At 41.0% G+C, this 13,514-nt stretch overlaps 1 protein-coding gene across 4 annotated transcripts in view; it reads right to left on the bottom strand.

Annotated features, from left to right (window-relative positions):
- Positions 1-2,420: 2,420 nt before the first annotated feature.
- The window catches only part of LOC112572924 (EGF domain-specific O-linked N-acetylglucosamine transferase-like), a 47,546-nt gene continuing 36,452 nt past the window's right edge, over positions 2,421-13,514 (bottom strand). For 2 of the 4 annotated variants that reach the window (XM_025252915.1, XM_025252917.1), the window contains exons 14-17: positions 12,426-12,453; positions 10,131-10,222; positions 8,308-8,410; positions 2,421-4,530 (exon numbers count right to left, since the gene is read on the bottom strand). In XM_025252915.1, the coding sequence (XP_025108700.1) occupies positions 4,246-4,530; positions 8,308-8,410; positions 10,131-10,222; positions 12,426-12,453 (508 nt within the window). In that variant the 3' untranslated portion in view covers positions 2,421-4,245. The remainder of the gene's footprint in view (positions 4,531-8,307; positions 8,411-10,130; positions 10,223-12,425; positions 12,454-13,514) is intronic. The other 2 variants (XM_025252918.1, XM_025252919.1) reach the window with 1 other exon arrangement.

Here is a 13,514-nt window from a genome sequence, read left to right as displayed (position 1 = left end):
GCTGTGTAACATTGCCACGCTGTACTATAGTCTGGTGCTGTGTAACATTGCCACACTGTACCAGTCTGGTGCTGTGTAACATTGCCACGCTGAACTATAGTCTGGTGCTGTGTAACATTGCCATGCTGTACTATAGTCTGGTGCTGTGTAACATTGCCACACTCTACTATAGTCTGGTGCTGTGTAACATTGCCATGCTGTACTATAGTCTGGTGTTCTGACATTGATGTTTTTGATGACATCTCTAGTGCCCAGCCATGATGTGGACCTCTTACTCTGGCTGCTGTTGATAAATTTGCCTGCACGAGAGACAGGGTGGGGGGAAGGTGCTCCCTGAATGAATGCTAAGGATGAATAGATATTCGTGGGGTAGTCCTATGAATGTTGAAGTGGCAAAGAAGAGTTTCCTGGATTAGAGAATGTTGGAGAAGAGGTACATGGATGGAGTGCATGGGCAAGAGTGTCCTGGCAAAGGAAGGCAGATGAAACAGAATGAGGAATAGGAGACAGTGTAGAGAAATAGGACAGTTTGATATCAAGTAGAAAAGGGATAGTCTAGATCAGACCTGGGCAAACGCCGGCCCGCGGGCCGGATCCGGCCCGCCTCCTGTCTCTGACCGGCCCGCCCGCTGGTCCGCCCGCCACTATATATACTATGTATACAGTATTGGGTAACACTGAGTTAACTATATTAGTCCGGCCCTCTAGAACCATCCCAGTTTCTCATGCGGCCCCTTGGGAAAATTAATTGCCCACCCCTGGTCTAGATGGACGGGCAATTTTGCTGTTACTTATATAGCTGTAGTAGAAAAGGGATAGTCTAGAGCAAGGGTGGGCAAAGTATGGCCCTTTGGGATGGGTTCAGCCTGAGGATGTCTTTGGACCGGCCCATCTACTACAGTGTGAAGTGTACTTCTTTTATGTAAATATATATATTACTCAAGCTAGGGTTTATCTAATTAGAATTTATTAAATACGACTTACGTTAAAACTCTGCAGTCTGTAACATTCTAACACAATGGACGAGGGACGAGGATCTGGCTGCAGTTCTGCCAACTGCCACGTCACAGCCATATTTCTTAACAGCTTCACTTTTCCCATACAATTCGAGAAGTGCGCTTCATTCTGTATGCATTTTTTATTCGATGTTCACTAGGTTTGTTGTGTAGTCACAGCCTGGGCTTTTGGTTTTAGAACTTTCGCACTTGTGTGATCTGCTTGATGACTTGTTTGTCTGCATCCTTATCTTCATTGCTGTCTTGAATCTAGATAGAAGCTGGCAGCGGATTTTATATATATATAAATGTTTCCCATTGAAATATAACATCTTGGAACTATTAAACCACTGGCTCATTTGTTATAAGTCTTGAGATGAAATGATATGATTTATCTTCTATGTTTGATACGAACAAATCTGACAATATCGAATTCTCAGATGCTGACTAGCTAGCTACAAGTTCAGAATAGTCAACAATGGCTACTAAGCTCTAGGAAGCAGCTTAGTCATCACTGCGGCTCTCGTGCGGACTAGCTACCTGGTCAGTCAACATGCACTATTGACGATGTCATACTGGAAACTTGTATGAATGATCCTTTTCCACAATTTAATCTCCTGACACAAAGGACTTGTAGGATGAGGCACCATATAGTGACTATCAAATTTAAGCAGTAATTTTAGATGCTTTACTGGTCTATCCCGCCACCCTGTGAAAGCTAACTGTTGTTTACTAATACAATGCACACACATCCACAGCCCTCCCTTTCCTATACACACTAATAGTCACACACAAGGTTCTAAGTTTCATTTCATTGTCTTCTTGACATCTTTGGGTTGTGCTTATGTAACATAAAGTTAATCCCATTATTTTACCACACACCAACTCTCTTCACTTCAGGGTTTCTTGCCCTTCTACCCAGCAGACATAGCTTTTCACCTGTGTTCGTTGAGCTCAACTGTTCAGAATTCACAGCTAGCACAATCATTCACTTCATGGTGTTCTTCTCTGTACTGGGAAAAAAAAATCCTTACATCCTTGATGCCTTTTTTCTAGAGCTTGTCACATGATTTCACTAGGCATGCAAATTTAACAGGTCTGTTAATGGGAATTCTTCTCTCATTATCCAGTGTTTTTTCTCTAAAATTAGTTGATTAAGTTTCACAAAGTATGTTTGCTGTGTTTAAACTGGTTTGTGAAAGCTATCAGATATACCTTTTCCTCCTAAAACTTGGAAAAGATGATACAGTAGTAGTATGGTCTTTTAATACTGTCTCCATACTGGATGTTCAATTATCATCTATAATCATGTCATGCTAACATTAGAATTTATAAATGAATATTACTGTCTTACTGCTTTTTGCAAAGGTAATACAGATTTTGTAAAAGAGGTTCCATTCATAAATAAGCAACTGTCAATATTTTAAGGTCACATATTATTGAATGATTAATTCTGATTTCATACAATACATTGAAATGATGTAATAGGATTATGCTGTTGATAGAAAAAAGGTGCACTACACAACGCATCAATAAATAATCAGATGAAAAATCCACCAGTACATTACACGCTGCATCCATAAATAATCAGATGCAGCACATTAGAGCTTCTTACCACACTGATGACTGCAAATGTTAATCTGCGAATAACAAACATGTAACCTATGCATGCATGCACGATAGACTTTCTCTCTAGCCCATTGTTTATACTCATAGAACTGTTATACATTATTATTGCACACACACACACAGATTTATTGTTATCAACGCATGCACTTTTAATTTATTTATTATTATTTGTGCATGTGTCATGACTTCTCACAACAGATATACTAATAATAAATGCAAAATTTGTAAAGCGCATACTCACATTCCTCAGGAGCATGCTCTTAGCGCATAAGAACAAGGAGACATGGCCAGCATATGAGGGACAGGAAAACTAACGATAATGTGAGCTATACAATAATAAACAACAGCTTCTATTTTTATTGCTTCATGTGTGTGTCTGTATAAATAATGGCAAAAGCAGTATAAATTGTATGAGCTTCTTTCACAAAATCTCTCCCTCCCCTTCCCAAGAACTATGCACTCTCCACTTCATCCTCTCATATTACAGTCTTCCTTCACCTTATACGGATGTTAGTCTTTCTTCACTTTATACCTGGATTTACAGTCTTCCTCAATGTTATACATTAATTTTAGTTGTAGCCGGACTGATCTGCTTTCTTGCTTAGGTTAACACTGCAAGCCTAGGGCCAATCAGTCCGTTCCTCTTTGGTGTTCCAGGGAAGAGGATGCAAGTTCCCAAAGGGAATTTTCTGCTAAAATTCTCTTTCGTCAAGTGTGTTATCCAATCTACTTTGCGTTGTGTAGTTCTTTTTCCATCTACTACACACCCGCACTTAGCCCACCTTGGAATAATCAAATGCTTTTTCCCAGACAAATGTGTGTTTTCTACGGTGCATCGTTCAACCCCACGGATCTCCATGTGTGTTCTCAGTGTCACAACTACGGACAATACAAATCTCTTTAACTCTAGTGATACTCGTTCACCTCATTCACACGATGAGGACACACGTACAACACGCTTGCACTCCTGCACAGTGACATACTCACACAGGTAAGTTCAAAGACTTAGATTTATTGACATGATTTTCACATACAACTACTGTTTCTAACCTACCTAGCCTACTAACACCTAACTCCGTATGGTGGGGGTAGAGAAGAGTTGAGTGATGTGAGCTGCTTACCAGTGGGATTGAAACACCTAGCAACAAAGTGGTACTTCTCTCGTACTTGGGTGATCAGAACTAAAGTCACCTTACAGCAACCAAGCCCTTGGGCTTGTACAGGGGTGGGAGAGTGTGGAGGGAACAAAGCACTGTCAGCAGAACACCCTACCTTAACAAGCGCTTTTGCTTCACTCTCTTCATGAACATTATACACGGATGTTACAGTCTTCCTTCACTTTGTTCAGGTATTACACACAAGGCTTCCTTTACCGTATAGACCGCTTCTACATGAAGTCAACTATACACACATTCTCTAAAATAATCCTGTCTTCTCTCACTTCAGAAAACATTTCTTTTACTGGCCAGCTTCCATCTTTTAGTTTCATGATTTGTGTCAACTACACATAATAAACTGTTTGATAATTATGTTTTACCACACACACATTCAGTCTAAAGGTAATTTTAATTATCTACTCCAATCTTTTCCACCATTCCCTATCAAACAGCAAACAGCAAGTTCACAAATCGTCCCGAGGAAAAGAATTCAGTTTTTCAGGTGGTATAGAACCAGAGATGCCATGATTTTCTTTATGCTGTTGATACTGTTTTTGCAGGGTGATGGAGTCCTGATGCTGTTTCTCCTGCTGAAGCTCCGTGGAAAAGAACCTGGCTGTGTGTGCTGCATGGAAAGCCGGATGGTGCTTAACATAAGCAGCTCCTAGGCGAACCAATCTCATAAACTCATCCACATCAAAAGCATAGTTAGTGAACTTAGCATGTGCCCCAAGTGTGGGATGATGGCCCTGGAAATCAGAAAATGCAGCAATTTATTTTTTCCCTTAAGGTCAATCAAAATGTCCTCATAATCAAGTGAGCAGTATCAAAAGAAACAAATATACTAACTACAGGCAATAATGTGTTGACACAAATATGAACACGTTGAAAGCAATATTTCTGAAAGAATGTACTGACAACTATATTTCACAACGATGTATTAATTTCTACTACATACAATTTCTACAATTAGTGCTATATCACAATGACATAAAGTAATCTTACCATAAAATCAGACCTGGGCAAAGGCCGGCCCGCGGGCCAGATCCGGCCCGCCTCCTGTCTCTGACCGGCCCGCCCGCCAGTATATATACTATATATACAGTATTGGGTAAAACTGAGTTCACTATATTAGTCCGGCCCTCTAAAACCATCCCAATTTCTCATGCGACCCCTTGGGAAAATTAACTGCCCACCCCTGCATAAAATGTTAGAGGCAAAAGCCCCAAGTGATAAAACCACAAAATCTTAATAAAAGCCAACACAAGAAGCAAGAATAATGTAAGAGTGGGTAAAGTTTGTCCTTGGTGTCAAGGAATTTTTAGTGTGGTACCTGTTTTAATTACTTGTCCTAAACTCCAGAGTATCCACCAGCAAATTTTTTTTTACAGCTGACTCTTTGTTTTCCTGTCCATCTCATTGGCAGGTTTTTTTTTTTGTTTTTTTTTAACATTTTTAAGGAGAGGGTCTACCATTAGATTTAAGATTTTTATGTCCTGATAGTTTTTGGTTTTAAGTTTGGATTAGTTGGTGGCTTTTTCAGCCACAGCACTCTTTTGGCAGCATGGAATCATGGAATGTAGCATATTTTGGCCCAGAGTGTCCCGGTGGTGTTGCCACAGGATTAGTTGGGTGTGTTTTACACCATGCCAGCAACTAAGGCTATATCACGGCGAAAAAAAGTAATCTTATTTTAAAAAGTTTAGGGGCAAAAATAATCTAAAAACGTACGAAAAGTGTATAAAATAGGGTTGTGGCCCAAAAGGCCACCAACAAATCAAAACCCAAAACTATCCGAACATTAAAAACTTAAATCTCATGATACAGCACTATCCTTAAAAATGTAAAAATAGCTCCAGGTGGGACAGATATAATCAAGAAAAACAAAGAAGCTGTTGTAAAAAAACTGCTGCTGGATACTCTGGAGTTCAGGACAAGTAACTAAAACATGTGCAGCACTAAAATTTCCTTGACATCATGGACAAATTGGTGGCAGTTCACCTTGTAAAAGATGTGACTGCATGGCAAATGTGTGTCCTAAACGCAGTCTTGTCAGAACTACCTCCTATTGCCGCAAAGGACCACATGAAGGTAGGGGTCAGAAAGACAGGGAAGAATGGCATGTAATTTATTTTGGCCTAGATTTCCCAGTGGCTTTGCCACATGGACAGAATGTAGGCCAAGAACATAGATTTACAGTCTGATGACACCAGTGACTGTAATTTGCCTGGGGACTGACATGCAGTGTTGGCGGCCTGGCCTGCTCGAACATTGCCTGGGATATTAGCATGGCCAGGAGCCCAGATGAAAACAATGTCCTTGAATGAGTGCCGCATGAATTTTGTGAAGTTGGATCACGAGAGGGTTGTCAAAACAACTGGAAAGAAGAGCTTGGAGAGCAGAAAGGGAGTCTGAAATAATAAAAAAATTTTGTGCTAAGAGCAGTGAACATGCGGTAAGAGTAGCCTTCCGCAAGATGGGCTGAAGAAGCCTATTGTGGTTGGCAGGACAAAACTGCAGCTGCAGCTACAGGGCCACCGTTTGGAACTTTAGAATGATCTGTGAAGATGGAACAAAAACCAGGATAGCTGGAGAGAAGTTCCTGAAAGTGTTGAAGAAAGATGAGGTCACAGCTGTCATTTTTATGAAGGCTGCGAGATCAAGACGAATCTCTGGAAAAGATCCTACACAAACCTGAAAAAAGGCGATGTGAAAGAAATTTCTTGATGAAGAGTGGCATATGACCCCCAAAAGCCAAGGCCATAAAGGTCCAACAGAATACCTTGCTTCCAGGTAGTGTCGTGCGCCTTCTTCAAGTGAAAGAACACCTCTAAACATGTTCTTTGCCACAAATGCAAACCTGGCAAAAGTTTCAAAATGAACCAGGTGATCCAAGGTGCTGCAATATTTTCTGAAGCCACACTGCAGGTTGGAGAGGAGACCTTGGAAATTAAGATGCCAGGCATTCATTATGCATTCTGAAGTTTTGCACAGACAACTAGTAGGAGCGATAGGATGGTAAGAGTTGGAATCAGAAAGATCCTTACCAGGTTTTGGGATGGCACCATGATTCTCTCTCCACAAGGAAGAAAAACAGCCAGACACCCAAATAAAGTTAAAAATGTTTGAAAGGAGGAGAAGAGGGACGCATGGAAGATGGGTTAGCAGCTGATAAGGAATGTTGTCTAGGCCAGCTGCGGAGTCTTGCACTTCTGAAAGGCCTGCTGCAGTTCCTTTATACAGAAAAGTAAGTTGTATTATTTAGAGTTATTGCAAGAAAAGTCACAGCAAGAGGACTCCTGGACAGATTTCAGGCTCTGGAATTCAAAAGAATAGTGAGAAAAGGAGGAGTTTTGAGCAACAGTGGATGGTAAAGAATTAGAAACTATTCCACGTCCGGTGCCTTTGTGATGACATAGTCTCCAACCCGCAGGTGGTCTACTGAGCCTACCTAAAATCTTCCCTTTATCTTCCTCATGGCCACCCACACTGCTTGGGAGGTGGTAGGGGAGAATAATGAGGAGAAAAACCAGCCACGCAAGCTTCCTTACCTGTTTAAGAATAAAACAAGCCTGAGCTCTACTGCATTTCAAATTTATTACATTTTCAGGGCCTTCTTCTGAGGATGCTGGGCCACCCTGCACTAAACCATGGAACACATGGACGGCTATTTCAAAACCCTCACTTAGGAATTGTTTGTGAAGCAACTTTGGTTAAAACAAATGTAAAAAAAAGTTAATAGGATGCACCCATAAGGTGAGATCATCAATAAATTCCTTTGTTTCTAAATTAAAACTAGGGCCTGAGAGGAGAGGTGGTATTGAGGGCCTGTAAGGCAGGCAAGTGTGCTCTAGGCAGGTTCCACCTGCCATCAATCTGCCATCATAAAAATTTCTGTCCAACAGTTCCTGTTTAGTTAAAAATTGTAGAATTATTAGAAAGTCATCACTGCCGTACAGGTCTTGCCCAGTTAAAATCTAATAGTACTGTTGGATTAACCATCGACAATTCAAAGGCTGACACTGTGCTGCTGTATGGACCACAAAAAGCGTATGAGCCATCATTTAGAAGGCAGAGATCACTTTCCAGGTAAAATGATCCCAAAACTCTCTTGTAGGGTCAGTCGGAGAACTGTCCCACAGGGGGTGGTGCCCATTAAAATCCCCCAAAGGAAGGACAGGAGAAAAGTTGGGTCAAAAGATCAAGGTCCTGTCAGAATAGACCTTGTCAAAGGCACCTTAGAGGGTAGTCAACGCTGCAGAGGCCAGAGAAAGAACTGTTTTATGAACATCAAAGACTAGATTGGTCGTCCTGTACATGACCTGGTGACTATCGCCCACAATAGACAAGAATGTCAGCTGCCAGTCAATCCATATGCTCCCCCCAATGAGAAGTGCTGGTCACTTTGGACCACTGAACAAAATTTTGTCCATTTGTGTATGTGTGTATGCAAGCATGCAGATAAAAAAGAAATATCAGTTATTAATAAGAAATTAAAGTTCTGTGGGCAAAGAAGAGATAAAAACCTCATCTTCTTGAGTCAGCAGCTGTTTGTTTTTCCAGGTCAGGTACCTAATTCCCCGCAGTCGAGATAAATCCAAATAACACCCAGCATCTTCACAGTTGTACCTGTAAAAATAAACTCTATTTACATAAACTTGCAAGATACCATTATACAAATCACAGCTATACAATAATTCAAATACAATTGTAACAATATTAACATTATAGAAACATGCATGTGACTTCTTCAGCTTTTTTGTTATACCTGCTCACGCAATTTAACTTAACTCCCCAGGTTTGCTTAAGCTATCAAATTCTGAACTTTGACCCATTCATTCCTCTTATCTTTACAGAATGACCAGCACAGATCAGCACTTGCTACTGTGGGGTCATTGATAGGTGAATGCAGTATGCATGTGCTACGTGGTACAGTTAGTCTATGTGCTGACATCTGTTGGCTTCCCTCCAGATATCCTGCACCAGGGTTTTAGACAGAGTATTGTGCTGGGTCGCATGGCCAAACCAGAAAAGCTTGTAGTCTGTCAGTCATTTGTCCCTAGTAAACTACAGTATATAGTCATTCCCCTGACTACAGTATAAAGTCATTCCCCTGTGGTAGTTTACAGTATCTAGTCATTTCCTCTTGTTCGTTGCAGTGGTGGGATAACTGTGATGTTCAGAAGCTTGTGTTTTGCACTGATCTTTCATTTCTGTACACATCATTCGAGTTTGTTTTCCTAAGACTTACATTAGTTTAGTCCTTGTTACTCCTCGAGGAGCATAGGGCTGCAAAGACTTACATTACCACCCAGTTATTTATCATGTGCCCATACAGAATGCCACCTAGAAACAAGACTACATTTACTGACAGTTATGTTCTTATCAGAATTTCATGATCTGTTTATGCACTGTAGCATTCTTAGTGGCACATCTATAGTTGCTGGTGATTTACATGTCTTTTTTCATGACAAATAAAAATCTGTGTGCTGTTAAGATCACAGACAATGCTTTTTCCATTTACTCAGTCACTGAGCCCACTCATATACAAAACCATAATTTGCGCTAGGTGCTGCTTTGGCTTTTGAATCATGTCTCACGTTCTTTCATCAGACTAAGCTCAGTTGGTTATGTGTAGCACACAGCCATATCTTGTATTGGGTGCTGAACTGACTTGTTAATCACGTCACGTTCTAACCTAGACCATTGCCGCATTCAGTTCTGTTAGCCCGTTACCCAGCACTGACCTGTTTTTCACACTATGCATGGTCTCTGAGATGTGGACATGTCTATGTTTCATAACTATGTGTAGGTAACCTTTGCCAATAAACTTAAGCTCCTGCTGTGTGTATTCAGGTTCATCCAAACAAGCATACATAAGGTACTCCAACATTTGTGCTCCAATCTGTGTAGAGCTAAGATAGAGCATAGGCAAGCTGAAGGGTAATGGTATAAGTCTGGGCTGTTTATTCTCAAGCAGACACTAAATGCAGACACTAAACTTGTTTATTTGACTAAGATTGCATTCTTCCAGGAAGACACAACACTGGTCAACACTGAAATAATTACTGACTTAACACTGTCCTGTGTTTTAAGTATCATAGCATGTTGTGTTACACAGTGTTTTAATGTCATTTGTTTATCATTGTTCAGTGCAGAGAGTGTGACCTGCTTTGGCTGTGATGCTGTGTGATATAAATGCTCTGCTTTTACTACTATGATATCTGTTATTACTACTGCTTTGTTGTTACTAGTAATATATTTAACCATTATTTTGCTCTTCTCAGTACAAATCTACACTCTTGATACACCCGCTGTCATCCTCTTGGTGACTGTGCTCCCAACTCACAATTCAAATATAACTCCCCAGTCTGGCTGGAAAAGCATATGAGTGAGTCCTGCACCATGCATGCCGATCAAGATGTCAGTGTTGTGTGAGATCTGAAAGCAAAGACATCAAGGAAAGTTTATGGGGAGAGAGCAACACATGCTCATTTATATGAGTAGTCAGTAAGATTTGTACCTTTCCTTTCTAAAATGTCCTGTAGCATGTAGGGTTAGCATAGCATAACACCATTAACCCATACAAGACATAACCTTTCTCTTTTGAGACAGACTCTCTGGACAGCTGTACGCCCTGGGACACCAATCTGACAATGTCAAGCTCCAATATTCCAGCAAGGTCAAGACAACAAATGACTCCTCGAGTAATCTGTGCACTGTTACTTTAATGGGTCGGTCTACAAATTGTTTGCCATCCCATCAGCAAAAGGTATAGAAAATTATCCAGAGCAAAGGCATTTAATAGAGGAAAACCTTGATGAAATATTTTAGAAACTATGTACTGCAAATGGGGAAGAGGGGTGAAAGAGGCTGTACCAAGTATGTGCTGTGTACTACACAACAAAAAAATGGAGCCAGGCCCCTCAACAGACTTATGCACACTCTCTGTCACCACATCCTCACTGTCCAAAGACAATTAATTCGTAGCCATAGTACACGGTAGTAGTAGTTTGTTGTCAGTTTCTCGTGCTGTACTGTGTTATAAAGGCTCCAACAGATGGTTATTATGCCATTCAAAATGGTATTGAGGTACACTGTGATCAGTTTCTGATGCTGAAGCCCTATTCACCTGAGAACTTTTATGGCAACAAAGACACGCAGTCAGACAGAAGATACTGAAGTCAGAGACTTAAAGGATTCTTTTCTTCTTTTCCTAGGGGTGTAGGGGTTGCAGAGAGCAGACCTGTTACCCTTAGATGACCAGTCTGTAATCCTTCAGGTGGGTAAAAAAATGATGGGGGTGGGGAGTTGGTATTTTACGTGGTGCCAGCAACTGAGGCTATATTACGGCAAGCAGCCAGCCCTGTAAACAGATGCCACGTGCAGAGAAAGAACAGCGTGCCCGAGACGAGAAATGAACTCTGGGCAGCCAACCTTCACTGCATTGGTGACAGGCGCTAACCGCTGCGCCACCGGACTGCTGGTATTAAAAAAAAAAAAAAAAAAGATCCCAGGGAAAAATCTTCAATTCTCAGATTAAATTAAGTATATATAAACATCATCCCCTAACATCTTTTATCAACAGGGAGTGAGGTGTTAGAGATCTCACTTTTCTTGGGGTGAATTTTTTGTGAGGCAGTGTCCACGTTTTTTCTCCTTCCCTTCAATAATCCTCTATGACAGGGATGGCGAACCTTTTTCAGTCCGAGTGCCAATTATTTCAATTTCAAAGCAATAAAAATTGCTGCGTGCCAAGTCGGTCTACTTAATGACGCCGCTATAGAAACGAAGTGCTACAGCCAGAGTAACCAGTAAGTTTGCTGCGCGGAAAAAATAAAGCTGCTTAGTATAAAATTATACATTATAAAATAATACTTATTTATTCAACGTTATTATCCTGACCTACAGATTTTGAAGTCTTGGGGCAGGCTTATGATAATTTGAAATTTAAAAAAAATCCATCAGCGTCGTCGCGTGCCGCACAAAATCGTTTCGCGTGCCACCTTGGGCACGCGTGCCATAGGTTCGCCATCCCTGCTCTATGAAGTCAGGTACCCATTTCTGAGAACTTGACTGATTGCGGAAATTAAGTAAGTCACACGTATCAAGCTGGCCTGACTGGGGAAACTATGTCACATGTATCTAGCTGACTCCTATTGGTTCAGCCATCTGGCTATCCCCTTCCCCAATCACATAAACAGATGTTCCACGAATCCAGTTGTATGACCCATACAGTTGTATTGACCCAACAACCTAACAATAAAGAATGAGTCATATACAGATGTTCCTTCTTTACTTCTAATCTCTACTGGTATCTAAAGATAAATTTGCTGGACTATTTTTGGTTCAGACACACTCCTTTCTCTGGTTTGATTAACTAGGTCCTTTCTGAGATGATTTTTTAAACCGAGCTGTTCTCATTACAGTGCTTCCAGTAAGATGGAGTTAGGGTTTGGGGTATTAACTCTCTAAAAATGATTGACCACCTCTTCCAGTATCTTGGTGGTGAGAAATTATTCTACCAGCACTGGAGCTATCAGTATTTTTGTCTAATGAACAGACATGGAAACCAAAATAACTATACTTCTGTGTGGTTGATATGAATGTCAAATTCATTCAAACCTTTAAACAAAAATCTCACCTCAATCTGCTTCAGGAATGGTACTGTTCTGAAATAATAAAAAATCTGTCATCCATGACTGAATCATGTCTTTATAAAACACTACAAAGTGCATTCAAAACACACATACACACATAAAAGTCTGGATGAGCATTGGTGCACACATGAGCAACCTTGACATCCAGACAGCCCAAGTTTACAAACACGCGTAAAGCACCTGTTATCAACAATTCTTTTTTGGTTTAAACCATAAAGATGTGCTTCTGTGATAAGAAAAATGTATCAAAGTAAAAAGAATTTTTTTGTTTGCCCCAAAACAAATTGCATTTGCTACATCAGATTACTACTAAGTACAGTCAAAGTCAACTGCTCTGAGTATATCTTTACACTATTTCACCTGATCACGGATTAAAAATTGTAACTCATTCTCGCTGTTCACTTCTTCTTGTTTCTATTCGCCCCCAGTGGATCACAGGGCCGGAACCACACCCCACCATCGGACCCGGTTCTGGGTGTTCCTTTCCAATTGGGCATTGCGCCTCCCCTGTGGGTTCCAGCTCAAAGCTTGCCTTGTTAAATTGTCGGCTGGCTTTCGTAAGGTGTGACCAATCCAGCCCCACTTCCTCTTCTTGATGTCTTGGCTGGCAAGTTTTTGGTAGGTTTTCTCCAACAGATCTGTATTGGAGATCTTCTCGGACCATCTGATGTCGAGTATGCGGTGCAGACATCTATTGACGAATGTCTGTATCTTGTTGGTGATGGTGTCCATATAGATGGACTGACTTTACATTAGTGTTTAATTAGTTGTAGATCTTGGTGTGTAAAGACAAAGCCTTGGAGTTCCAGACAGGTCGTAGGGTGTGGAATGCAAGTTTGGCTTTGTTTATTCAGGTTCTTACATCTTCATCTGTACCTCCATCTTTGTTGACTATGCTGCCAAGGTAGGTGAAACGGTCAGACTCTGTAATACATTACCCACGTAGTTGGAGTGGGGCTCCTTGCTTGTTGTTGACCCGCATTACCTCTGTCTTCTTGATGTTGATGGTCAGGCCATTCATTGCTGCTTCTTCTGAGAGCTGAGTGAGCTTTGTCTGTGCGTGTTGCTGCTTG

This window comes from Pomacea canaliculata, linkage group LG9 (genome assembly GCF_003073045.1).
Source record: "Pomacea canaliculata isolate SZHN2017 linkage group LG9, ASM307304v1, whole genome shotgun sequence".
NCBI classification, from domain to species: domain Eukaryota; kingdom Metazoa; phylum Mollusca; class Gastropoda; order Architaenioglossa; family Ampullariidae; genus Pomacea; species Pomacea canaliculata.
Note: the sequence above shows the minus strand (reverse complement) of the source record. Positions and strands in the feature narration are given on the sequence as shown.